This window comes from Coregonus lavaretus (genome assembly GCF_964263955.1).
Source record: "Coregonus lavaretus genome assembly, chromosome: 8".
Classification (NCBI taxonomy): Eukaryota; Metazoa; Chordata; class Actinopteri; order Salmoniformes; family Salmonidae; genus Coregonus; species Coregonus lavaretus.
In genome coordinates, this window is record NC_139995.1 from 37,765,896 (window position 1) to 37,793,420 (window position 27,525).

The 27,525-nt window shown below is 44.3% G+C and overlaps 3 protein-coding genes across 11 annotated transcripts in view; 2 read left to right on the forward strand and 1 right to left on the reverse strand.

Annotated features, from left to right (window-relative positions):
• LOC311133353 (STE20-like serine/threonine-protein kinase) overlaps positions 1 to 653 on the reverse strand; it is a 15,695-nt gene extending 15,042 nt beyond the window's left edge. Inside the window, exon 1 of the mRNA XM_084166854.1 lies at positions 280 to 653. Within this exon, the coding sequence (XP_084022980.1) occupies positions 280 to 429 (150 nt within the window). The 5' untranslated portion in view covers positions 430 to 653. The remainder of the gene's footprint in view (positions 1 to 279) is intronic.
• Positions 654 to 9,874: 9,221 nt separating this feature from the next.
• On the forward strand, positions 9,875 to 17,317 carry LOC311134307 (phospholipid phosphatase 5-like). Of its 2 annotated transcripts, XM_084167945.1 has the most exons (8): positions 9,875 to 10,055; positions 10,876 to 10,994; positions 12,218 to 12,326; positions 12,650 to 12,740; positions 13,716 to 13,904; positions 14,135 to 14,305; positions 16,317 to 16,494; positions 17,081 to 17,317. In XM_084167945.1, exons 2-8 carry the CDS (start codon positions 10,924 to 10,926, stop codon positions 17,145 to 17,147), a joined length of 876 nt encoding a protein of 291 aa, XP_084024071.1. In that variant the 5' UTR covers positions 9,875 to 10,055; positions 10,876 to 10,923; the 3' UTR covers positions 17,148 to 17,317. The 2 variants fall into 2 exon arrangements, with proteins under 2 accessions (XP_084024071.1, XP_084024072.1); XM_084167946.1 differs by lacking the exon at positions 17,081 to 17,317 and having other exon boundaries at positions 9,884 to 10,055; positions 16,317 to 16,586.
• A 742-nt stretch (positions 17,318 to 18,059) lies between these two features.
• Positions 18,060 to 24,395, forward strand: LOC311133202 (triacylglycerol hydrolase DDHD2-like). 8 transcript variants are annotated; one of them, XM_084166670.1, is made up of 18 exons: positions 18,060 to 18,292; positions 18,568 to 18,648; positions 18,813 to 18,949; positions 19,447 to 19,649; positions 20,078 to 20,167; positions 20,295 to 20,412; positions 20,659 to 20,748; positions 20,871 to 21,012; positions 21,139 to 21,347; positions 21,492 to 21,553; positions 21,659 to 21,787; positions 21,879 to 21,968; positions 22,385 to 22,528; positions 22,821 to 22,976; positions 23,080 to 23,185; positions 23,451 to 23,573; positions 23,913 to 24,072; positions 24,157 to 24,395. In XM_084166670.1, the coding sequence occupies exons 3-18, from the start codon at positions 18,823 to 18,825 to the stop codon at positions 24,221 to 24,223; spliced, it is 2,016 nt and encodes a 671-aa protein (XP_084022796.1). In that variant the 5' UTR covers positions 18,060 to 18,292; positions 18,568 to 18,648; positions 18,813 to 18,822; the 3' UTR covers positions 24,224 to 24,395. The 8 variants fall into 8 exon arrangements, with proteins under 8 accessions (XP_084022796.1, XP_084022797.1, XP_084022798.1 ...); XM_084166671.1 differs by having other exon boundaries at positions 18,582 to 18,648; XM_084166672.1 differs by lacking the exon at positions 18,568 to 18,648 and having other exon boundaries at positions 18,063 to 18,292.
• Positions 24,396 to 27,525: the final 3,130 nt, after the last annotated feature.

A 27,525-nucleotide genomic window follows, 5' to 3' on the forward strand; every position in this document is an offset into this window, starting at 1 on the left:
AATCAAAAGCACTACAAAGTTTGGTAACACAGTTGACTGCTCTTGTTTTGCACTGAGACATAATTTCACTCCATCATTGCCATATTGAATTAAATCCAGAGTAAGGCGCCATTCCTCTCCATCCCATCAGAGATGATAGAATTTTATTTTAGGAATTTTCATCTTAAATGTAATCTTTTTACGGGTTTGGTTTGGTTTGGAGAGGTGAAGAAAGGAGACAAGACCAGACCAGAAGTTAAAAGAAGAGTTGAGCATCATTGGGCCCCAGGCTGCTGGTACCTTGTAGACCTTCCCGAAGGCCCCATCTCCCAGCTCCCCCTGGGTGTCCCAGGTCTCTCGCGGGTCCACGTCTCTCCGGAGGTTTTCGTAATGCTTCACCCTCTTCTTCTCCGGCCCCAGACGGAAGATACGCATCAGGAGGGACGCCATGTCCCTCACCCCACCTCGCCCTGTCCTCTTAGTCTACAAGGGTCTCCTCAGTTTACACCGCTACAGTGGACAGCAGCCCACAGAAACAAAGCCAACACCACCCGTCTCTCATATACAACGTCCACCCAGGATAGTAAGGCCAGGCAGAACCAAGCATCAAGTTCCACTGTGGGTGAAGACACAATGTGAAAGGTCTTTGACTCACCTGCCACATCTCTGTCTCTGAAACCTCTCAGAAGAGACACAGGAAGTGACTGTGCTAACCACATCCTACACAGAAAAAAGAGAGAAAGAAGAAAGCATGCAGTGAAACAGATTTTGGGGGTAGGCCTATGCCCTGTATATCTTTTGTGCATCACTCAGAGAAATATGTAGTACTGCTAGGTTTTACCTAGTCAAATATAACAAATAATTACATGTTTTATAATTAAATAGAAAGTGCATTCATCTTAAGATAGCTAGGTGAGACAACCACATTCACTACATGACCAAAAGTATGTGGACACTTGCTCGTCGAACATCTCATTCCATAATCATGGGCATTAATATGGAGTTGGTCCCCCCTTTGCTGCTACACTGCTCAAAAAAATAAAGTGAACACTAAAATAACACATCCTAGATCTGAATGAATGAAATAATCTTATTAAATACTTTTTTCTTTACATAGTTGAATGTGCTGACAACAAAATCACACAAAAATTATCAATGGAAATCAAATGTATCAACCCATGGAGGTCTGGATTTGGAGTCACACTCAAAATTAAAGTGGAAAACCACACTACAGGCTGATCCAACTTTGATGTAATGTCCTTAAAACAAGTCAAAATGAGGCTCAGTAGTGTGTGTGGCCTCCACGTGACTGTATGACCTCCCTACAACGCCTGGGCATGCTCCTGATGAGGTGGCGGATGGTCTCCTGAGGGATCTCCTCCCAGACCTGGACTAAAGCATCCGCCAACTCCTGGACAGTCTGTGGTGCAACGTGGCGTTGGTGGATGGAGCGAGACATGATGTCCCAGATGTGCTCAATTGGATTCAGGTCTGGGGAACGGGCGGGCCAGTCCATAGCATCAATGCCTTCCTCTTGCAGGAACTGCTGACACACTCCAGCCACATGAGGTCTAGCATTGTCTTGCATTAGGAGGAACCCAGGGCCAACCGCACCAGCATATGGTCTCACAAGGGGTCTGAGGATCTCATCTCGGTACCTAATGGCAGTCAGGCTACCTCTGGCGAGCACATGGAGGGCTGTGCGGCCCCCCAAAGAAATGCCACCACACCATGACTGACCCACCGCCAAACCGGTCATGCTGGAGGATGTTGCAGGCAGCAGAACGTTCTCCACGGCGTCTCCAGACTCTGTCACGTCTGTCACATGTGCTCAGTGTGAACCTGCTTTCATCTGTGAAGAGCACAGGGCGCCAGTGGCGAATTTGCCAATCTTGGTGTTCTCTGGCAAATGCCAAACATCCTGCACGGTGTTGGGCTGTAAGCACAACCCCCACCTGTGGACGTCGGGCCCTCATACCACCCTCATGGAGTCTGTTTCTGACCGTTTGAGCAGACACATGCACATTTGTGGCCTGCTGGAGGTCATTTTGCAGGGCTCTGGCAGTGCTCCTCCTGCTCCTCCTTGCACAAAGGCGGAGGTAGTGGTCCTGCTGCTGGGTTGTTGCCCTCCTACGGCCTCCTCCACGTCTCCTGATGTACTGGCCTGTCTCCTGGTAGCGCCTCCATGCTCTGGACACTACGCTGACAGATACAGCAAACCTTCTTGCCACAGCTCGCATTGATGTGCCATCCTGGATGAGCTGCACTACCTGAGCCACTTGTGTGGGTTGTAGACTCCGTCTCATGCTATCACTAGAGTGAAAGCACCGCCAGCATTCAAAAGTGACCAAAATATCAGCCAGGAAGCATAGGAACTGAGAAGTGGTCTGTGGTCACCACCTGCAGAACCACTCCTTTATTGGGGGTGTCTTGCTAATTGCCTATAATTTCCACCTGTTGTCTATTCCATTTGCACAACAGCATGTGAAATGTATTGTCAATCAGTGTTGCTTCCTAAGTGGACAGTTTGATTTCACAGAAGTGTGATTGACTTGGAGTTACATTGTGTTGTTTAAGTGTTCCCTTTATTTTTTTGAGCAGTGAATAACAGCCTCCTCTCTTCTGGGAAGGCTTTCCACTAGATGTTGGAACATTGCTGCGGAGACTTGCTTCCATTGAGCAACAAGAGCATTAGTGAGGTCGGGCACTGATGTTGGGCCATTAGGCGTGGCTCGCAGTCGGTGTTCCAATTCATCCCAAAGGTTGAGATCAGGGCTCTGTGCAGGCCAGTCAAGTTCTTCCACACCGATCTTGACAAACGATTTCTGTATGGACCTCGCTTTGTGCATGGGGGCATTGTCATGCTAAAACAGGAAAGGGCCTTCCCACAAAGTTGGAAGCACAGAATCGTCTAGAATGTCATTGTATGCTGTGGCGTTAAGATTTCCTTACACTGGAACTAAGGGGCCTAGCCCAAACCATGAAAAACAGCCCTAGACTATGATTCTTCCACCACCAAACTTTAAATAATAATATAATAATAATATGCCATTTAGCAGACACTTTTATCCAAAGCGACTTACAGTCATGTCTTTACAGTTGGCACCATGCATTCGGGCAGGTAGCGTTCTCCTGGCATCCGCTAAACCCAAATTAGTCTGTCGGACTGCCAGATGGTGAAGCGTGATTCATCACTTCAGACAACGCGTTTTCACTGCTCCAGAGTCCAATGGCGGCGCGCTTTACACCACTCCACTAAATAGCTCACAGACAGAGTCACCAGCAAAGCACCCCCACACCATAACACCTCCTCCTCCATGCTTTACGGTGGGAAATACACATGCGGAGATCATCCGTTCACCCAAACCGCGTCTCACAAAGACACAGAGGTTGGAACCAAAAATCTCAAATTTGGACTCCAGACCAAAGGACACATTTCCACCGGTCAAATGTCCATTGCTTGTGTTTCTTGGCCCAAGCAGGTCTCTTCTTCTTATTGGTGTCCTTTAGAAGTGGTTTCTTTGTAGCAATTCCACCATGAAGGCCTGATTCACACAGTCTCCTCTGAACAGTTGATGTTGAGATGTGTCTGTTACTTGAACTCTGTGAAGCATTTATTTGGACTGCAATTTCTGAGGCTGGTAACTCTAATGAACTTATCCTCTGTAGCAGAGTTAACTCTGGGTCTTCCATTCCTGTGGCGGTCCTCATGAGAGCCAGTTTCATCATAGCGCTTGATGGTTTTTGCGGCTGCACTTGAAGAAACTTATAAAGTTCTTGAAATGTTCCGAATGACTGACCTTCATGTCTTAAAGTAATGATGGACTGTTGTTTCTCTTTGCTTATTTGAGCTGTTCTTGCCATAATATAGACTTGGTCTTTTACCAAAATAGGGCTATCTTCTGTATACCACCCCTACCTTGTCACAACACAACTGATTGGCTCAAACGTATTAAGAAGGAAATAAATTCCACAAATTGACTTCAAAATTCAGTTTAACAAAATAATAATTATTGCAAACTATGACATGACTTAATAAACTAATTTGAATATGTCACAAGGGAAAAGCCCTTAAATAAACTCGCCAGATTATTTTCCATCAATGGATGTCAATTTAACTCGTTTGACTACTATGATTAAGCAATAAGGCACGAGGGGGTATGGTATATGGCCAATATACCACAGCTAAGGGCTGTGGTATATTGTCTGGATACAGCCATTAGCCGTGGTATATTGTCCATATACTTATTGGCCTTATTGCTATTATAAACTGGTCACCAACGTAAAAGGAATTTTTTGTCATTCCCATGGTATACGTACGGTCTGATATGCCACAGCTTTCAGCCAATCAGCAATGATGTCACCATTGCCCTTGATTCTAAGCAATGTTGTGCTGCTATTTTTATTGACTTGGCCAAAGCTTTTGATACGGTAGACCATTCCATTCTTGTGAGCCGGCTAAGGAGTATTGGTGTCTCTGGCCTGGTTTGCTAACTACCTCTCTCTCAAAGAGTGCAGTGTATAAAGTCAGAACATCTGCTGTCTCAGCCACTGCCTGTCACCAAGGGAGTACCCCAAGGCTCGATCCTAGGCCCCACGCTCTTCTCAATTTACATCAACAACATTGCTCAGGCAGTAGGAAGCTCTCTCATCCATTTAAATGCAGATGATACAGTCTTATACTCAGCTGGCCCCTTCCCAGATTTTGTGTTAAATGCTCTACAACAGCTTTCTTAGTGTCCAACAAGCTTTCTCTGCCCTTAACCTTGTTCTGAACACCTCCAAAACAAAGGTAATGTGGTTTGGTAAGAAGAATGCCCCTCTCCCCACCGGTGTGATGACTACCTCTGAGGGTTTAGAGCTTGAGGTAGTCACCTCATACAAGTACATGGGAGTATGGCTAGATGGTACACTGTCCTTCTCTCAGCACATATCAAAGCTGCAGGCTAAGGTTAAATCTAGACTTGGTTTCCTCTATCGTAATCGCTCCTCTTTCACCCCAGCTGCCAAACCCTGATTCAGATGACCATCCTACACATGCTAGACTACGGAGACATAATTTATAGATCGGCAGGTAAGGATGCTCTCGAGCGGCTAGATGTTCTTTACCAGTCGGCCATCAGATTTGCCACCAATGCTCCTTATAGGACACATCACTCCACTCTATACTCCTCTGTAAACTGGTCATCTCTGTATATCCCGTCACAAGACCCACTGGTTGATGCTTATTTATTAAACCCTCTTAGGCCTCACTCCCCCCTATCTGAGATACCTACTTCAGCCCTCATCCTCCACATACAATACCCGTTCTGCCAGTCACCTTTATTTAACTAGGCAAGTCAGTTAAGAACAAATTCTTATTTACAATGATGGCCTACACCGGCCAAACCCAGACGACGCTGGGCCAATTGTGCACCGCCCTATGGGACTCTGTTACGAACCCTGTAGCTTTAAACGTCTAGGGTGGATGGACAAGAGACCCGTAACATAATTCATGCAAATTAGAATCGTGACATGGAAACAGTGAGAACAAAAACTACACGACAACCATAAACTACCGTCAAACATAAAATGTTTATTTTGAACACACGGTAAAGGTTTGGGAAAAAGGGCTGAGCAGGACCCAAGAAATGAAACAATAGTGTAAAAAAAAACTAAACTGATCTTGCCTGCCTCAAGAACCGCTAAGCTACTGCTAATCATTAGTTACCAAACAGAGTAACCAGCAAATGCGTGAGTACACAAAACACAGGACACCACAGTATCCATACTCACATACGGAAAATAGTCTCTCTCTACAAACACAACTGACTGGCTTTTAAACAATGGGAGGAGTAAGTGGGAAACCAGAAACAGGTGGTGCAATACAGAGGAATGTCCACTGATTGGTCCACCTCAGCAATCAGCAGACAAACGGATGTTGGACAGGTGGGCCACCCCCAACGACCACCAATCAGGAACATAAAGGACACCTGTGATTAGGGCAGAAGGAGAGGAAAAACACAAAAAGACACAGGATACCTGTATCCGTAACAAACTCCCAATCACGGCCGGTTGTGATACAGCCTGGAATTGAACCAGGGGGTCTGTAGTGACGCCTCAAGCACTGAGATGCAATGCCTTAGACCGCTGCGCCACTCGGGAGCCCATTCGGGCTACATTCTGTTAAAGGTCCCCAAAGCACACACATCCCTTGGTTGCTCCTCTTTTCAGTTCGCTGCAGCTAGCGACTGGAACGAGCTGCAAAAAACACTCAAACTGGACAGTTTTATCTCCAGCTCTTCATTCAAAGACTCAATCATGGACACTCTTACTGACAGTTGTGGCTGCTTCTCATGATGTATTGTTGTCTCTACCTTCTTGCCTTTGTGCTGTTGTCTGTGCCCAATAATTTTTGTACCATGTTGTGCTGCTGCCATGTTGTGTTGCTACTATGTTGTTGTCATGTGGTGTTGCTACCGTGTTGTGTTGTCATGTGTTGTTGCCATGCTATGTTGTTGTCTTAGGTCTCTCTTTATGTAGTGTTGAGGTGTCTCTCTTGTCTTGATGTGTGTTTTGTCCTATATTTTTATTTTTAATCCCAGCCCCCCTCCCCGCAGGAGGCCTTTTGCCTTTTGGTAGGCCGTCATTGTAAATAAGAATTTATTCTTAACTGACTTGCCTAGTTAAATAAAGGTTAAATAAATAAAATAAAAAGGCAAAATATAAACTCAACGATTTAGCAGCTTGCTTAGTTCAAATTAACAGACTCATTTATTCAACATGAATAGTTTGACGATTTCGAGGTAAGAAGTGTTTTTGTTTCCCCATAGCCTGCTGAAATAGGCTACTGAGGATGGGGTCGTAATTTCAATCACTGAATTAAATATTAATAATATGTATATGAACTGAATATGCTTGTCAACAACAACCAGTGTTTCTTTTTTTTTTTTTTTACCTGTAGCCTAATCTGACTGACTGTTACCATCAATCTAATGAATTCTAACAACTTTGATAACTTCCAATGTAATTAACTAAACATGGCCATTAATAATTGCATAATAGGCTACAACAACAATACACTGAAATTCTAGGCTATTTATTAAATCCGTTTGCCAGCTCCAGGTAGGCTACACAAGTGGCACAAATTGAATTTCAATGACTCGAGTGATATAGTCATTTCTACATATTTATTGTATCAAATGGTAGCCTACAGTAGCCTACAATGGGATATAAATTAATAGGCTACTTGATGGCCAACCGATGCAAATGTATAATTCTCCACATTTAATGTCAGTTCATTGAGTACTTTTTCCCATAACAGAAGCACACAAGGGAGTTCCGTAACTTCCATTTCAAATTTCCACTCCCGCATAATGACAAGTTAAATAGCCTACCTACAACTGGTAAAAAGTTGTCACGACGTGCGCGTGTGCTGCTCTGTAGCCTCTCACTCACGTGACTCAGCCAATTGTGGACTAAACTGCATGATGCAGCACTCTCTCAACACACACACACACCCCTCACTCAGCAACAGCTTGCCTCACTGCATGATAGTCAGCTGCAGCAGGTCACAGTGAAATATATTATTTTGGGGGGGAGAAATGCCATAGCGGCCGCAGTGTAACTTAGAAGTAGCCGAAAAAACCCGCAACCAATACATTTTCAACCGCGACATCGTTTTCAAAGTAGCCCAATTTGCCTAAAACCGCGAACATGGCAACTCTGACTGATCTCACTCAGCAGTGACAGATTGGGTCCAATAGTCTGCAACTGCAGCCTGCAATTCGGGGAGTTCCTGCATGTGGGCATTCCACCCTATTGGTATTATCTGACTTTTTTTGCCACTGCCTCCCGCAGTCCTCCTTACTAGCTAGCTTATTAGCGACACCATGTGCTAGCTTGCTAGTTAGGGGGCAAAGGACACTGACTACCGTTCGTCCTCGCCGCCCGCTAGCACAGCAGGTGGAGGCTTGAGAGACACTGTGTGTTAGCTAACTAGCACGGTGGTGCTCCCGCCTGCTGTTTACTGGACTAGCTGGCTAAGCTAGCACACAGTGTCCTTCGCTCCCACCTGCCGAACACCTGCCCTCGCAGTCGTTAACAGAACTGTGGGAAAACAGTGCCTGACAGGCGGGGATGAAGGACACTGCCTACGGGTGTACAGCTAGCTAGCTACGGTTGTCGCCACCACCCCTTCTTCTGTGGGGTTTATCGGCCGCTGGCATCCCAACTTTATTATGCATTAATGCCAACTACTGTACTGGAGATCCCCCGCCTCCCGCCTGTGCTAGCTTAAAGATTGACCAATAGAAGTATAAAGAGGGGTTGCTGCAGATGCAGGAATGCCCACATGCAGGAACACCCCGAATTGCAAGCCGCAATTGCACCCTTCTCGATCAGTGGAGGCTGCTATAAAAGAGGGTCACAGACCTGAGCAAAACAAGAAGCTAACGTTAGCTGCTAGCAATCAAACTACTGATCAAATCAAATTTTATTTGTCACATGCGCGGAATACAACAGGTGGTGATGCAACCGGTCAGGATGCTCTCGATGGTGCAGCTGTATAACTTTTTGAGGATCTGAGGACCCATGCAAAATCTTTTCAGTCTCCTGAGTGGGAAAAAGGTGTTGTAGTGCCCTCTTCACAACTTTCTTGGGGTGTTTGTACTATGATAGAATGTTGGTGATGTGGACATCAAGGAACCTGAAACTCTCAACCTGCTCCACTACAGCCCCGTCTATATGAATAGGGGCTCTCTGACCTCTTCCCTATAGGCTGTCTCATCATTGTCGGTGATCAGGCCTACCACCACTGTGTCGTCAGCAAACTTAATGATGGTGTTGGAGTCGTGCTTGGCCACACAGTCGTGGGTGAACAGGGAGTACAGGAGGGGACTAAGCATGCACCCCTGAGGGGCCCCCGTGTTGAGGATCAGCGTGGCAGATGTGTTGTTGCCTACCTTTACCACCTGGGGGGCGGCCCATCAGGAAGTCCAGGATCCAGTTGCAGAGGGAGGTGTTTAGTCCCATGGTCCTTAGCTTAGTGATGAGCTTTGTGAGCACTATGGTGTTGAACGCTGAGCTGTAGTCAATGAACAGCATTCTCACATAGGTGTTCCTTTTGTCCAGGTGGGAAAGGGCAGTGTGGAGTGCGATTGAGATTGCGTCATCTGTGGATCTGTTGGGGCGGTATGCGAATTGGAGTGGGTCTAGGGTTTCCAGGATGATGGTGTTGTTGTGAGCCATGACCAGCCTTTCAAAGCACTTCATGGCTACCAATGTGAGTGCTACGGAGCTGTAGTCATTTAGGCAGGTTACCTTTGCTTTCTTGGGCACAGGGACTATGGTGGTCTGCTTGAAACATGTAGGTATTACAGACTTGGTCAGGGAGAGGTTGAAAATGTCAGTGAAGACACTTGCCAGTTGGTCCGCGCATTCTCTGAGTACACGTCCTGGTAATTCGTCTGGCCCGTGCAAATGTATTTATGTATTTATGTAGCTTTATTAACTCAATAAAAAATAAAAAATAAAAAAAATTGTACATTGTTTGCAAACTGGGTCGCCACTGCCTATCCCTATCTTAAATTGATGGAGATTTTTTTATTATGTTACTTAGATTGTTAATACCCTCTAGGGCCTCAAGCATTAATTTGTGTAGCCTACATCACACGTTCAAGAAAGGAAAATAAATTTACATTTATTCCAGAAATCAGAAATTGTCCATTACAAACAATGAAGATTGATACAAAAAGTATGTAGCCTACTGTATGTAGGCTACCTGAATATTCACCTGTGATTATGCCATTTCATTTCATTAGTGTACCAAATTGGTACAACTCAGGCCTGATGAGGTGTGCAGCTTATTCCTCTAGATGTCACTCTAATGTAGTGACAGGCAAGGGTTGTATTGTCTTCCGCAGTCAGTCAGTTTCGTAATGATCTCTTGCGCAGCAGGTCGAACCAGAGTTACCTGGTCGGGCGCAACAATAGTAGTGAAACGATGACTACAATAGTTTGATAAGGTTTTTCTTTCCATCTTTTACCGCCACAGTTCAACAGCCGACGAAGATTGGCATACTTTGATGCGCTCAAAGGTCTGTATACTATACGGCGTAAAAACAGGGGGAGTGGGGATAGAACCGGCGAGGCCTACGGTATCGTGTTTACGGATGTACAAGTTAGTATCCAGCCAGATGTGATTGTGGCATGCTTGTAGGTAGCCTACGAAAATTACTCTGTAATCCGATACATAAACCACCGTAACTCATATATTTTGCTGCCCGCCTGAACTTTAAAGAGCCTATGGGGACTTGGCCAAATAATTTGATTTTGGGCGAATTACGCACGGTTTACTCATACCTGGCATGCTGTATCAGTAGGCTACGTGTCATGTTTACATTGAGTCCAGCTTTAATGCTCAACTGCTCTCTGTCTGTTGCCCAGGGTTATGTTATGCATGGTGCAGCATTATTTAGACCTAGTCTAGTAGTCTGCTAATTTGAAGAAAGTTAAGACTGATGTCACTTTGTTTGGTTATGGTCCGTGCAATGCAGAATCCTTGGAACGTCCCTACCCCCAATTGAAGTTGAACTTTCAAATGGTTAGGGTTTAGGTTAGGGTATGGACGTCCCAAGGAAACGGGATAGCAATGCATGAGGGTAGCTTCAGTAGCTGTTTAACAAAATTAAAACAATGTATATCAATCGACGCATTTAGGAATGTTCTTCTTTGCATCATACAGGCAGAGACATGCCATGATGACACTCACTCACTCACTCACTGATAAAATGTCTGTCAGACTTTTAATTATCAATGTTGTGCTCTGACAAAATGACTTTCAAAGTTGGGCCCTCCTGAATCATCCAACTCTATTATAGTTTATGACATGTCTCCCTTTTCCTCCTGTCCTTTAAGCCCTAAGCAGAACCCCTGGGATAGTTTGATGACAAGCTAGGCTAGAAGATGTGGAGGAGTCCAAATGACTGTTTCGTCTTTGATGTATTGACCCGTCTACTGCTGTTTGCAGTGTTCTGGTAAGTTCCTTCTGTACATGTTAAATCATTGAATCACCATATAGTAGAACCTGGTACTCCAGGTGACACCCCCCCCCCCCCCCCCCCAAGGCTGTAAATTCAGACATCGGCGGCTTCAAATGACAGAGATACAGTATCTAATATACGATCCACTCTGACCTAAGAGGTCTCGACAACAACCTTGATTAATGTTTTGACCAGGGCCCAGGGACTTGGAGAACAAACAGAGATAGGCTGGCTTTTAAATGTACACAGAGAACTAACATCAATGACATCCATGTCAATCTCTCCTGGGTCGACGTAGAGGAGAGATTGACTGCATCGCTACTTGTCTTTGTGAGAGTTATTGACATGCTGAAATTACCAAGCTGTCTGTTCAAATGACTAGCACATACCTCAGACACCCATGCATACAGTACCCCACAAGACATGCCTCCAGGGGTTTCTTCACAGTCCTCAAGTCCAGAACAGACTCTGGGAAACGCACAGTACTACATAGAGCCATGACTACATGAAACTCTATTCCACATCAAGTAACTCATGCAAGCAGTAAATCAGATTTAAAAACAGATAAAAGTACACCTTATGGAACAACGTGGACTGTGAAGAGACACACACACACACACACACACAGGCACACACACAAGCATACGCACTCTATACACACGCACTCTACACACACGTACAGTATATTGTACTATGGTTGTATGGTGGAATTGTACATTTTGTGTTGTAGATATGTAGTGGTGTAATAATGTTATATGATGTACTGTTACATTTTTTGTGTGATGTGCCTTAATGTGTTTGGACCCCAGGAAGAGTGGCTGCTGCCTTGGCAGCAGCTAATGGGGATCCCTAATAAATACAAATACAAATGTAATGAGTATTTAACTAGCTTTCTGGCCTTGAGGGTCAGATTGTTGTGAACTCTGAGTATCGTACCGATCTCATTTGTGCACAAGTTCTGTCTATTAAACCTTTGAAAATTACAGAAGTCTTCGCCTTGTCTTTGCATCCATACTTTTCCCACACCTGAGCAAATCGACTATTCCTAACAGTAGGCATACAGCAACTTTAGATTAATGTGTATAGGTGCTGTTGCCCAGCCTGGTTCCAGATCTGTTTGTGCTGTCCTATGACAATCAATCACCATAGGAGTATATTGGAGATGTTTCCTTCTGTAATAATAGAACAGCTGCCAATGATTATCTCTGTCCTTTTAGTGTGACAGAGGTGCTACCTCCTTTCACTCGTGAGATCCAGCCAGAGGAGCTGTGGCTCTACAAGTTCCACCATGTTGAGAATGACCACGTTCCTACCAAACTCATGTTTGTAAGTACCAGTACTACTAATGACAGTCTGCATAATTAACCTCCATAATAATGTATTAATAACAGCCAGCCAAAAGAAAATGAACTTATTCTCAATAGTCTGGTTCCTAAAAAGGTCTCTACCTCTCCAAGTGGAGTTTTTCCTATTGTCACTATCGCCTTGTAGGCTTGCTCTTTTGGGCCTGAGTTTTGTGAAGATAGTTTGGTTTCAATGTCAAAATTAGTATCAGAACAAATCAAATTGGATTGAGTGATTGTTGACGCGCTGTCTTAATTTTAGTGCAAACACATACAGCTGTTTTTTCCTTTCCCTCTGTTTTGCAGAGCATTGCACTTTTCACCCCAATGGCTGTCATCATGCTGTTTGCCTTCCTGAACAAGACAGAGAAGAGGGACATTAAGGAGGCCTCTCTGGGTAGGTACAGTGTCATGCTCGTAAACCCCTCCTTTCTGCAGAGTAGCTGAAGGCAAACTCAATGGATTTGGACTTCCCTTTAAGGCAAGATAACAGTTTAATTAACTACGGTTAGAGTTAGTGTTGGTTAAACCGGGATGTGGACATGAAGCTAGAGTTAGGGTTGTGGTTGAGGCTAGGGTTAGGGTAACCAAACGTAGCAGGTGTAAAATAAATGACTAAGCTGTGTTTCTTTCTTTCTGGTCCTGATGAGAAAGAAACAACTGTCGGGGGAGGTTCTCTTCTGCGCTGTTGAACCAATCCAGTAAATGTGGAGGAGGAGTTAAGATGGAGCGTCGCCTTGTTAACGTCCAAAAGTGGAAGTCGCGTCACAGGCTCTCTTTCCATTTCCCCTGAAAACCGGATGCATCCGTTTGTTCTGACCCCACAGAGGGTAGGGTTAGGATTGAGACCATAAAGTATTTGGCTGCATTTACACAGGTGGTCAAAATACCAATTAGTGAAAAAATATCAGAATTGGGCTGCCTGTCTAAACGCAACCATAGACCGCTTTCAATGCAATAAATCGTTTCACAAATTATTGACATTTTGAAGAACTAAGATAAACTTGCTTTTACATGAAAAGCTCATATCTACTTTTACTGTAGATAGCCCATGAACATGTTTTGACTCATGATGAGCAACACCTTTTTTAAAGGTATTTTTTAATGAGTGAGGCAGTCCCAATCCTTTCATAATTTCTTTGCTTTATTGAAGTGATAGTAAAGTGTTGGAAAGACGGGAGTGAAAGGGCAGTGGGTCGGAGACGAACCCATGCCGGCTCTGGCATACATGTGTGTCGGGGTGAGCGGCTGTAACCGCTGGACCACACAGGCCACACAAGCCTCTTTCTGAGGGACTTACACGTCAAATAATGTCACGTCATACTACATAATACAAAAGATGTCTCTCATGCAGTCTCTGTCTTCCTTTCAGCTGTGACTTTGACTCTGGTACTCAATGGGGTTTTCACCAACGCTATCAAACTGGCAGTGGGCAGGCCGCGGCCAGATTTCTTCTACCGCTGTTTCCCTGATGGTCAGATGAACACGGAGCTGCGATGCAGTGGAGACCCCGACACCGTGGAGGAGGGGAGGAAGAGCTTCCCTAGCGGACACTCCTCATGTGAGAGCAGACCTAAGGTCTACGCACTCATACGCACAAACACACACACACTTACGCCATTCCACGCACTTTACCAGTAACACTCATGACACCTGGCGCCAGTTGATGACAACTAACTCAACACTTTTAGGTCACAAACAGTTATTTAGGTCAGCTAACTACATTATACTGTACATACACAAGACCTTGACCCTGACCTTTCTATTTCTCTCTGTGCGCTGCCTTCTCAGTTGCCTTTGCTGGTCTGGGCTTCACTGCTCTGTATGTGGCGGGGAAGCTGCACTGCTTTAGTCCAGCAGGACGGGGCAAAGCCTGGCGACTCTGTGCCTTCCTCGCCCCTCTCCTCTTGGCCATCCTCATCGCCATGTCCAGGACCTGCGACTACAAACACCACTGGCAAGGTAGGCAGCTAGATAGCTAACGCTCGGCAGAAACTAAACGTTTTCATTGATGTGTGGAACTAAAGCGTTTGGTAACAATTTGAACATACAGTGCATTCGGAAAGTATTCAGACTTTTTCCACATTTTGTTACGTTACAGCCTTATTCTAAAATTGATAAAATTGTTTTTTTCCCTCATCAATCTACACACAATACCCCATAATGACAAAGCAAAAGTTAGTTTTTAAGCATTTTTGCAAATGTATTACAAATAAAAAAACGAAATAACACATTTACATAAGTATTCAGACCCTTTACTCAGTACTTTGTTGAAGCACCTTTGGCAGCAATTACAGTCTTGTGTCTTCTTGGGTATGACGCTACAAGCTTGGCACACCTGTATTTGGGGAGTTTCTCACATTCTTCTCTGCAGATCCTCTCAAGCTCTGTCAGGTTGGATGGGGAGCGTCGCTGCACAGCTATTTTCAGGTCTCTCCAGAGATATTCAATCGGGTTCAAGTCCGGCCTTTGGCTGGGCCACTCAAGGACATTCAGAGACTTGTCCCGAAGCCACTCCTACGTTGTCTTGGCTATGTGCTTAGGGAACCGTCGTCCCAGTCTGAGGTCCTGAGCGCTCTGGAGCAGGTTTTCATCAACGATCTCTCTGTACATTGCTCCGTTCATCTTTCCCTCGATCCTGATTAGTCTCCCAGTCCTTGCCGCTGAAAAACATCCCCACAGCATGATGCTGCCACTACCATGCTTCACCGTAGGGATGGTGCCAGGTTTCCTCCAGATGTGATGCTCGGCATTCAGGCCAAAGAGTTCAATCTTGGTTTCATCAGACCAGAGAATCTTGTTTCTCATGGTCTGAGAGTCCTTTAGGTGCCTTTTGGCAAACTCCAAGCGGGCTGTCATGTGCCTTTTACTGAGGAGTGATTTCCGTCTGGCCACTCTACCATAAACGCCTGATTGGTGAAGTGCTGCAGAGATGATTGTCCTTCTGGAAGGTTCTCCCATCTCCACAGAGGAACTCCGGAGCTCTGTCTGAGTGACCATCGGGTTCTTGGTCACCTCCCTGACCAAGGCCCTTCTCCCCCGATTGCTCAGTTTGGCAGGGCGGCCATCTCTAGGAAGAGTCTTGGTGGTTCCAAACTTCTTCCATTTAAGATTGATAGAGGCCACAGTGTTCTTGGGGACCTTCAATGCTGCAGACATTTTTTGGTACCCTTCCCAAGATCTGTACCTCGACACAATCGTGCTTTGGAGCTCTACGGACAATTTCTTCGACCTCAGGGCTTGGTTTTTGCTCTGACTTGCACTGTCAACCATGGGACCTTATATAGACAGGTGTGTGCCTTTCCAAATCATGTCCAATCAATTTAACTTACCACAGGTGGACTCCAATCAAGTTGTAGAAACATCTCAAGGATGATCAATGGAAACAGGATGCACCTGAGCTCAGTTTCGAGTCTCATAGCAAAGGGTCTGAATACTTATTCGCTTTGTCATTATGGGGTATTGTGTGTAGTTTGATGAGGAACATTTTTTATTTAATCAATTTTAGAATAAGGCTGTAACGTAACAAAATGTGGAAAAAGTCAAGGGGTCTGAATACTTTATGAATACACTGTAAATAAACAGTGAGCTCCAAAAGTATTGGGACAGTGACACATTTTTGGTTGTTTTGGCTCTGTGCTCCAGTACTTTAGATTTGAAATAATACAATGACAATGAGGTTAAAGTGCAGCATTCTCACTGTAACAGGGGCCTATTGATTAAGTGTTGCCTTATCCCACATGGCAACTGGCTTTGCTTTGACCTTCAGGCTTTGTCATTGGCTCTCAGAAGCCCTGTTCAACTTTTGATGTCTTTATTTTCAAAATAATATCAACACAACCCATGTTTAAAGTGTGGCAAATTACAATTATATTGGCTGGTTACAGATCATGCATTAATGAACTTCACATTGCACTAAATTGCTGAAATATACAAGTAAACTGAACATAATTCTAATCTTTTTGTTCTCCAGATGTCCTGGTGGGCTCTCTGCTGGGGTTGGTGTTTGCCTGTCTGGGCTACTGGCAGCACTACCCGTCTCTCAGTGACACAGACAGCCACAGGCCCCTGGTGCATCGGGAAGAAGTCCCCGCGGCACAGGAGCGCAAGCAGCAGGAGCAGCAGGCCAACTCAGGATACCTTCTGCCTCTGTAAGGAGCCCAGGCCTGCTTCTGTACTGGGTGCATCCCCATAATCTCTCCTTCTTCCTGAAGTGTGCACTCGTTTAGTACTCCCCACAAATGTGTAAGCATTGGATTGGTGAATGGGCTAGAGGGAGTTTCCATGTACCAGTAATTTCCTATCAAATCCATGAAGGGAAGTGAACAAGTGCACACTTTGGGAGAAAGTTTCCTTTCAGATCATGATTAATAAGATTATATGGACAGGGGGGACCTGATCCTAGACCAGCAGCCTTATGAATACGGGTCCAGACCTCCACAGGGGGGAAAACAAATAATAACTTTAGTTGGAGAGGAGAGGTACCAAGTATCCTGCTCCTCACTCAATCAGTGTGAGCTCAGTCCCGTGTAGCTCAGTTGGTAGAGCATGGCGCTTGCAACGCCAGGGTTGTGGGTTCGATTCCCACGGGGGGCCAGTATGAAAAGAATAATGTCTGGATAAGAGCGTCTGCTAAATGACTAAAATGTAAATGTCAAATGATAAACAGTACTACTGTAAAAACAGGGTTGCATTCCCAGGCTGTCATGCTAATATAAATGTTTCTGATCTTTGAAGGACCAATTGTATAGAAGTTAAAGGACCACCACGGTTACGTTGGATCACAAGTAAGGGACCATGCTAGCACTCTGGGTTTTACAAATCTAAGAGTAATCCAAATCGAATGAGAAAATGAATTAATCAATCATATGGACTCTTTCTTGATCACTTAAGATGCCAAAATGCAGCTACAGATACTATATGTATAGTATGTTGTTTACAATACTGTGCCAATAAAGTTTACCAGGGAATGTACGGATTCAGCAAACTTTCTTTACATTGTCAATATGGTTTTCCACAGTGTTTGTTGAGTAGGGAACTTCACCCATGCTATCTCTGAAGCCTATCATCCATGTGGTTCATGTTCTACAGTACAGTATGTTAACAACACAGGAGGATGGTGGCACCTTAAATGGGGAGGACGGGCTCGTGGTAATGGCTGGAGCGGAATGGGTGGAATGGTATCAAACACATGTTTTCAATGTGTTTGATGCCATTCCATTAGCGCCGTTCCAGCCATTATTATGAGCCGTCCTCCCCTCAGCAGCTTCCACTGGTTAACAGCTGGAACATTGTGTCCTATGTAGGAGATGATTCATGGAAAGCAGAACAGACTGACACCTAGCCTATTCAGTTGGCAAGTAGCCTTTAAACTTCAGTCTGTTCTAGATATGTTGAGATAGAAGTGTAGATATGGACTGACTGAAGTGTAAAGGCTGACATTTTTGCTTTACTTACCCCCACCCCCCACACACACACTAAATGTAATAAAACAATAGTCGTAAAGCTTTGCAAATGTTCCCATTCCCCACTCAAAGCTTGGAATCATATTAGCTAAGTATTATTATTGAGTAAGATTTGTGTAATCTCTCTAGGATTTTGCCAGTGATTTATAGCCTAGAGGTTTACTGTTGTGTTGCTATTTCCCCATATCTCTATCATCATGGGAATTGACCTTTGATCCCACTACTGAATCACTAAACCGGTGACGTCATTCAGAACACGAGTGTTGGGACAAGCTTGCGACGTGTAAAGTGAATCAGGAAAGTCACCCCTGTTGGAAAACTCAACAAACATTGGTGGGTTTTCGGATTGCTTTTGGATTTTGATATATTCTAAGGAAGACTATTTGCAACTTTCAACAGAGAGAGAGAGAGATCCTAGCGATCCAGTCAGGAGGAACTGCCATATTTGATAGAGCCATACTATAATATTAGCTGAACATTGAAGGTATGTAGCTATTTCTGATGTCTGCTCTCTACTTCAAACAATGTTAGTTTAAATAGTATAAGTGATGAATTGACTATATTCAATCCCAGCCCCATCATTAAGTTCCAAGGTAAACAAAAATTCCCAGTATGTTGTGAGATGGTATGCACAATATATCCATGTATACTAAAGATCCAGATGTCAGTTCCTATATAGCATCTAAAACAATGATATCTTCCCTGAAACCTAGCACCAGATGCATGTGTACATATTAGAATGCTGTTAGTGATTCCCAGGTGGTACATTAAAGCTGCCTAGGTGACCAACCTGAGCCTCTCAAATTACCCATCTGTCTTCATACAGTAGCCAGACAGTAGGTGAGCTTGTTTTTCATTTATTTGTATCGTTCTGTTCTTTAAAAGCAGACAAAAAATATGAAAGTCCCCTATGGGGAAAATCTAAGAATTCTATTTTATTATTTTATATTCTATTCTGTCCTACTCTATTCTAATATATTTGATTTACTCCAACTCTTACTTAGCTTCTCTGCCATGGAAGGTGTATTTGAGCCGGTGCAGCACCATTGGTTCCACTGCCAGCAGCCGGTGGACTGTAGAGGCTCCTGGATCCCGTTCAGCAGAGAGGACTCTCTACGGCTGGAGGAGACACACAAACATGGCATGAGACTATTCATCACACTTGAACAAATGCACATTTAATACACATTTAATTTAATACACATTTAATACACATTTAATTTTCATTAATTTGTTTATTTATACAGGGGGAAATCATTTCAAATGCCAAGTGTACATATACAGTTAAAGACATTGTTCTTGTATTGTTACCCCTCTATACCACAAAGTATGTGATGTATTACCCCGAAACAAGAATATAACTCATTCCTACTTCTGAGTGAACTATTGTTCATGCAATAGAGCCCATATTAAGAAAACGGTAGCACTTTGCATTAGAGCATGGAATAAAGTGGTAGTAGCATGGTAATAGAATGGTAACAGATTATAGTTACTCACAATTTTGAATTGAATTGAATGAAAACATTATTTGCCCAGATAACCCTTAATTACAGTTTAATTAAGTGAATTCTGATGATAACAGCAATGATAAAGATAATTATAATGATATCATCATAATTGTGGGTTTGCTCCTAACAGGGGAGACCAGTGGGGAGAAAGAAGAGGAGGTGGTGGTAGCCACAGAGGGGAGACGCTTTGACGTGAGGCTGAAGGAGAGGAGGTGCTACGCGGTGTACTGGGAGCAGCCCCCCTTGGAGGTGAGGCGCTGCTCCTGGTTCCACAAAGGAGACAAGGACATCTCCTACACCCCTTATCCAGAGGACACCAGCCTAGTCCTGGAGGTAGGACACAGTCTTTAATGGCACCCTAGTGTCTATATAGTACACAGGGCCCTGGTCAAAAGTAATGCTCTACTGTATATAGGGAATAGGGTGCCATATCGGACGCACAAAACACAAATCATTACAAAGTGATATAATATATACCCTGTTATCTTGGTGTTTATCTTAGTACTGTAGTTTTGTGGGGCCAATATTTACTTATTCCTACAGTCTGAAAGGGGTATACTGCAGATTGGTGATGACCTTGTTAATCTGTCAATTTATTGAACCTTGATAACATTGTCAATAACATAATATGACTGACTGGGTTTCAACCCGAGTCAACTGTATGCCCCAAGACTTGCGTTAACTCCCAGAGCCAATGCCTGGAGTGCAAGAGACCCAGGTTCAAACCCCAGTCCGTTACATTTGAATCACTGTATTCACAGGAGGCCTACATGATGGCAGTGACGCTGAATGACTGGAAGAGGAAGTTAGAATTCCCCACTGGAGAAACGGTGGTGTTACACAGCCCTAAGGTATGACTCCCCATTCATAATTACAATTAGCCCACTGTAGTATGCTGTTTGTCTGTAAAGACCTGGTCAATATTACACTGTAAAATAGAACTTATGCAAACTCAAGAGTTTGCTCTGTCTCCAATAGCTTATGACACAGCAACAGACGATCCCCTTGAAGGACTGGATAAGCCTCCCCTCTAAGCAGAGTCAACCCAGGACGGTCAAGAGGGGGCTGGAGGGTATTAGAGTAGAGATACCTGAAGGTAAATGTGTGAGCCAGATTTCTACAGCTCTGTGTAAGATGGTCACTCCTGTACTGTACTACCATGTGTATTTAATGGCAACAGTACTGGTAATTGGCCTGAACAACAGTTACTGCATTGTGTACAGAGATCTCAGGTTTTTGAAACCTCTAATGCATTCAAGGATAATTTACATGTTGGTAATTACATGATAACAAATGACAATGACTTACACAGTATAGATTATTTGTACTATTGGTCTTTCAGGAGAGCCTGACCAAGTGGACCACCTTGTGTTCATGGTGCATGGCATTGGACCAACCTGTGACATCCAGCTGCGTGGGGTCGTTCAGTGTGGTGTGTATAGAATTTGACCCTTAAATCTAAACCTTTCCCTGCCTTCTAATTTTTCCATAGAAATGCTGCTAAATACATTAATGCCCTCCCTCCTCTCTTTTGTCCCTCTCTCCCCCATGTAGTGAATGATTTCCGGGGTGCCTCTCTCAGCCTACTGAGAAGTCACTTCAAGCAGAGTCAAGATGGGACCCACATGGGCCGTGTTGAGTTCCTGCCAGTCGACTGGCACCGGGTGCTGCATGGTGACGCCACTGGGGTGGACGAGTAAGGCCTTTGGGACACACACACACACACACTCTCTCTCTCTCTCTCTCTCTCTCTCTCTCTCTCTCACTCTCTTCTATCTCGCTCTTAAAAACACACTTTGACACTCACCCACCCTCCATATAGCGATATCCAGAGGATCACCCTGCCCAGCATCAGTCGTCTGCGTCAGTTCAGCAACAGCACGGTGTTGGACCTGTTCTTCTACAACAGCCCCACATACTGCCAGACTATCATAGACACCGTGGCCTCAGAGATCAACCGCATCCACCAAGTCTTCCTCCAGCGCCACCCACAATTCACTGGGGCAGTGTCACTGGCTGGACACAGTCTGGGTCAGTACCCCGTAAACCTCTCCTAACCTTTTAAGACCCCTCCTAACTTGTTCCTTTCTCTCTCTATTTAGTCTTTATTTAGACAAGGCTAGGATTGATAACCATTATAGTAAGTAATATTCTTTATTTTTATGACTTTTCTAGGTTCTCTGATCCTCTTTGACCTTCTGACAAATCAAGAAAGAAAGAACACAGATGAAGAGGGAGTAAGTAACAGGCTACTGCCAAAACTCAATTTTGGTCATGGCCACAACCACCAGCATTGTTATTCTGATTAACTTGATGTTAATCCTATATGTCTTCTGCTTCAGAGTAGCGTCAGCAGTCCAAGTGAAGCAACCCCAATAGACTTTGAGAGCTTTGAGGACACGCTTAGGAACTTTGGATTGGGCAAGTATGTCCAAATGCTTACAAAGGAGCAGATGGACTTAGAATCACTGGTAAGCATGTGCGTGAGTATATGTGTGTATGTATGTATGTGTGTGTGTGTGTGTGACTGTCTAATGACTGTGTCCTCTGTCAATTGACTAGGTGCTCTGTTCAGAGACATACTTGAAGGACTTGGGAATACCCTTAGGGCCTCGCAAGAAGATAATGTGCTTGTTGAAGAGATGGAGAAAGGTATGACCTATCTCTCATTCACATCTAAATTGATTCAGTCATTGCACATAACCACCATGTTCAATTTTTCCCCAGTGTTCAAAGTCTTTGATCCAACATTCCAGTCTATTGGAGCCATTGTGCATAGCTTCCTGTCTGTCTCGACCATGACTATTCCATCCTAACTGTTTGTAAAAGGCTGGAAGCAGGAAGTAGCAGTCTGATAGTTTCAGGTTGTGTCCCAAAAAACACCCTTTTCCTTACATAGTGCACTACTTGGGCCCTGGTCAAAAGAAGTGCACTTATGTAGGGAATAGGGTGCCATTTGGGATGTAGACCCATTGTTTAGATTGTTATTGGAGCTCCTCTCTCTCTCTCTCTCTCTCTCTCTCTCTCTCGCTCTCTCGCTCTCTCGCTCTTGCTCTCTGGCCCAGCAGCAGGAATTCAGGACAGGAACTTCACACCCAGTTCCTGGCATTGCCGGTGTGTATTCCCAAGTCCAAGAACACCCGACCCTCCTTTCAGGCACCCTCTCCACCAGCCCAGTGGATTACAAGTACCTTGACGTTGGCATTGGCCAGGTAAACAAGCAACAGTGACAGCATTCTGTTACATGTAGACAGGCATTTCCTCTGTCTCCCTCCCTCTCCTCCAGTCACAATGACAGAATGTCTTAATAGTGTCTTAGAGGAGTTAGCATGAGGCCCAACTAATACAACTGAAAATCTACTTGAATTAAATGTTTAATTTCATTTGAAAATGTTGATACATTTTGATATCCATCCTTAGTTACAGAAAGTGAAGAAATGCAGAATGTACATATGGCGCATACTGAATTACTATTAACCATTAACCCCTTCCTTTCCTTCCCAGGTGTCCATCGTGTACCCTCAGCTAGGTTTCCAGCCACAGGCTTTCTTTGCCTTGGGCTCTCCTATAGGAATGTTCCTCACGGTGCGCGGCCTGAAGAGGATCGACCCCAAATACAGCCTCCCCACCTGCAAAAGCTTCTATAACATCTACCATCCAGTATGTTTATGGATCATGTGTTAGTGAATATTTTATGTAGCTAAAGTCCATCTAAGTCATGAATATTCATAAGGACCTGACTATGTGTTCTTCCTCCATGCAGTTTGACCCAGTGGCCTACAGGATTGAGCCCATGGTGGTGTCTCCAGGGGTGGACTTGCCCCCCATGCTGATCCCACATCACAAGGGCAGGAAGAGGATGCATCTTGGTGAGACCTGAGACGTAAAGCTTTGATATGGACGTTACAGAAACGTTTCAAGAAATACACTTGCTGCTTACCACTGGCCAATGGTAGCCCCATATGTAATGAGCTTTATGTTAGGACCCTTAGGGAGCATTGCTAAAGCTCTGACCTGTCTGATAATGTAAAAACACAGCCCTTCAATTAACACATCATAGTTTTCCAGTGAGCGTGTGAAAGCTTTCATCCACCTTCCCATGCAGTGACCCTGTGTTGAAATTGTGTCCCCCAGAGCTGAAAGACAACTTGACGCGAGTCAGCTCAGATCTGCTGCTCTCCATCAGTGCTGTCCGTGGTGTGTGGCAGACCCTCACCATGCTACCTGTCAACACACTGCCACCTCAGGAGTCAGAAGGTGAGAGACCGGTGTGCAAGTAATTTAATTCATTCATTCATTAGGAACCATGTGCAATGTTTTAACATACATTCATTACTTTATTCTTCATAGTCCCAAAAACAAATGTTATTGTAGAAATTACAGCATAACTATACAGGTATCCCTTTAACAGCAACGTAATGTAACATGATGTAAATATTGTGACGTTTCTGTGTAATATGTTCTTTGTGTGACATGTTTTTTGTATGTACTATGTGTATTTTTATCATGTTACCCCTGTCTGCAACCAAATGTCCCTCTGGGGACAATAAAGTTTGAACTGTGTTACATGAATGTTTCCTCAATACTCTTTTCCAGGTAGTGGGGCCCCAAATGGTACAGTCTCACCTACAGAGATGAGGAATATCAGTGTTGGAATGTTGAATGGCGGACGTCGGTTTGATTACGTCCTTCAGGAGAAACCACTAGAGAGCTTCAACGAGTATCTGTTTGCCATTCAGAGCCATCTCTGCTACTGGTAAGAACAACTGAGCTAGGGTTGGTATCTTACATGTTTTCTTTAGCTTTCTGCAGTTATCTCATGTTTTCTTGTGTGTTTCAGGGATTCCGAGGATACTGTGCTGCTGCTTTTGAGGGAAATCTATGAAGGGAAGGGAATCCTTCTCTAGCATCTCCAAATGTCAATGTAAAGGATGGAGCTTTTGAGTTGTGTATAATGCTTCTAATACAGGAGACTCTGGAAGCATGCTATACATCACATTTGTATGATTTTATTATAAAAAATAATAATTGTGAGGCTTTTGTTAAATGCACTTTAAATAAATTGTGATTTGATCTGGAGGTTAGTCGTTTACATAAACTGTTGTTTTTGGTCTAAACCTAATGCACCGTTTGCATAAGAATGCATTTTAAATGTACTTTGATTATGGGCTCATTGTAGTTTGTTTGCAAATATAGAAAAGCTGTAATTCTCATCATTCACATTTTATTATTATATAGGCCTATACAGCAATTTAGTACTATATGTAAGTGTGTGTGTGTGTGTGCGTGCGTGCGTGCGTGCGTGCGTGCGTGCGTGTATATACAGTACCAGTCAAAAGTTTGGACACACCTACTCATTCAAGGCTTTTTCTTTATTATTTACAATGTTTTACATTGTAGAATAATAGTGAAGACATCAATACTATGAAATAACATATATGGAATCATGTAGTAACCAAAAAAGTGTTAAACAAATCAAAATATATTTGAGATTCTTCAAATAGCCATCCTTTGCCTTGATAACAGCTTTGCACACTCTTGGCATTCTCTCAACCAGCTTCACGAGGTAGTCACCTGGAATGCATTTCAATTAACAGATGTGCCTTCTTAAAAGTTAATTTGTGGAATTTCTTTCCTTCATAATGCGTTTGAGCCAATCAGTTGTGTTGTGACAAGGTAGGGGGGTATGCAGAAGATAGCCCTATTTGGTAAAAGACCAAGTCCATATAATGGCAAGAACAGCTCAAATAAGCAAAGAGAAACGACAGTCCATCATTACTTTAAGAAATGGAGATCAGTCAATACGGAAAATTTCAATAATTTTGAACGTTTCTTCAAGTGCAGTCGCAAAAACCATCAAGTGCTATGATGAAACTGGCTCTCATGAGGACCGCCACAGGAATGGAAGACCCAGAGTTACCTCTGCTGCAGAGGATAAGTTCAGTAGAGTTAACAGCCTCAAAAATTGCAGCCTAAATAAATGCTTCACAGAGTTCAAGTCACAGACACATCTCAACATCAACTGTTCAGAGGGGACTGAGTGAATCAGGCCTTCATGGTCGAATTGCTGCAAAGAAACCACTACTAAAGGACACCAATAAGAATAAGAGACCTGCTTGGGCCAAGAAACACAAGCAATGGACATTAGACCGGTGGAAATTTGTCCTTTGGTCTGGAGTCCAAATTTGAGATTTTTGGTTCCAACCACTGTGTCTTTGTGAGACGCGGTGTGGGTGAGCGGACGATCTCCGCGTGTGTGGTTCCCACCGTAAAGCATGGAGGAGGAGGTGTTATGGTGTGGGGGTGCTTTGCTGGTGACACTGTCTGTGATTTATTTAGAATTCAAGGCACACTTAACCAGCATGGCTACCACATAATTCTGCAGTGATACGCCATCCCATCTGGTTTGGGCTTAGTGGGACTATCATTTGTTTTTCAACAGGACAATGACCCAACACACCTCCAGGCTGTGTAAGGGCTATTTTACCAGGAAGGAGAGTGATGGAGTACTGCATCAGATGACCTGGCCTCCACAATCCCCCGACGTCAACCCAATTGAGATGGTTTGGGATGAGTCGGACAGCAGAGTGAAGGAAACGCAGCCAACAAGTGCTCAGCATATGTGGGAACTCCTTCAAGACTGTTGGAAAAGCATTCCAGGTGAAGCTGGTTGAGAGAATGCCAAGAGTATGCAAAGTTGTCATCAAGGCAAAGGGTGGCTATTTGAAGCATCTCAAATATAAAACACCTTTTTGGTTACTACATGATTCCATATGTGTCATTTCATAGTTTTGATGTCTTCACTATTATTCTACAATGTAGAAAATAGTAAAAATAAAGAAAAACCCTTGAATGAGTAGGTGTTCTAAAACTTTTGACTGGTAGTGTGTGTGTGTATATATACACTGCTCAAAAAAATAAAGGGAACACTTAAACAACACAATGTAACTCCAAGTCAATCACACTTCTGTGAAATCAAACTGTCCACTTAGGAAGTAACACTGATTGACAATAAATTTCACATGCTGTTGTGCAAATGGAATAGACAACAGGTGGAAATTATAGGCAATTAGCAAGACACCCCCAATAAAGAAGTGGTTCTGCAGGTGGTGACCACAGACCACTTCTCAGTTCCTATGCTTCCTGGCTGATGTTTTGGTCACTTTTGAATGCTGGCGGTGCTTTCACTCTAGTGGTAGCATGAGACGGAGTCTACAACCCACACAAGTGGCTCAGGTAGTGCAGCTCATCCAGGATGGCACATCAATGCGAGCTGTGGCAAGAAGGTTTGCTGTGTCTGTCAGCGTAGTGTCCAGAGCATGGAGGCGCTACCAGGAGACAGGCCAGTACATCAGGAGACGTGGAGGAGGCCGTAGGAGGGCAACAACCCAGCAGCAGGACCGCTACCTCCGCCTTTGTTTAAGGAGGAGCAGGAGGAGCACTGCCAGAGCCCTGCAAAATGACCTCCAGCAGGCCACAAATGTGCATGTGTCTGCTCAAACGTTCAGAAACAGACTCCATGAAAGTGGTATGAGGGCCCGACGTCCACAGGTGGGGGTTGTGCTTACAGCCCAACACCGTGCAGGACGTTTGGCATTTGCCAGAGAACACCAAGATTGGCAAATTCGCCTCTGGCGCCCTGTGCTCTTCACAGATGAAAGCAGGTTCACACTGAGCACGTGACAGACGTGACAGAGTCTGGAGATGCCGTGGAGAACGTTCTGCTGCCTGCAACATCCTCCAGCATGACCGGTTTGGCGGTGGGTCAGTCATGGTGTGGGGTGGCATTTCTTTGGGGGGCTGCACAGCCCTCCATGTGCTCGCCAGAGGTAGCCTGACTGCCATTAGGTACCGAGATGAGATCCTCAGACCCCTTGTGAGACCATATGCTGGTGCGGTTGGCCCTGGGTTCCTCCTAATGCAAGACAATGCTAGACCTCATGTGGCCGGAGTGTGTCAGCAGTAACCTAAAGGTCGCTGGTTCTAATTCCCGAGCCGACTAGGTGAAAAATCTGTCGATGTGCCCTTAAGCAAGGCACTTAACCCTAATTGCTCATGTAAGTCGCTCTGGATAAGAGCGTCTGCTAAATGACTAAAATGTAAATGTAATACAGGCACGTGGAGGCCACACACACTACTGAGCCTCATTTTGACTTGTTTTGAGGACATTACATCAAAGTTGGATCAGCCTGTAGTGTGGTTTTCCACT

Bases quoted from the DNA above. Each gene is read 5' to 3' on its own strand.
- LOC311134307 (XM_084167945.1), top strand. From the start codon at position 10,924: ATGTGGAGGAGTCCAAATGACTGTTTCGTCTTTGATGTATTGACCCGT. The intron at 12,327-12,649 runs GTAAGTACCAGT...TCTGTTTTGCAG, and splicing joins TTCCTACCAAACTCATGTTT to AGCATTGCACTTTTCACCCC. The intron at 13,905-14,134 runs GTGAGAGCAGAC...CTGCCTTCTCAG, and splicing joins CCCTAGCGGACACTCCTCAT to TTGCCTTTGCTGGTCTGGGC.
- LOC311133202 (XM_084166665.1), top strand. From the start codon at position 18,706: ATGAAAGTCCCCTATGGGGAAAATCTAAGAATTCTATTTTATTATTTT. The intron at 19,650-20,077 runs GTAGGACACAGT...CTGTATTCACAG, and splicing joins ACACCAGCCTAGTCCTGGAG to GAGGCCTACATGATGGCAGT. The intron at 21,969-22,381 runs GTATGACCTATC...TCTCTGGCCCAG, and splicing joins TGTTGAAGAGATGGAGAAAG to CAGCAGGAATTCAGGACAGG.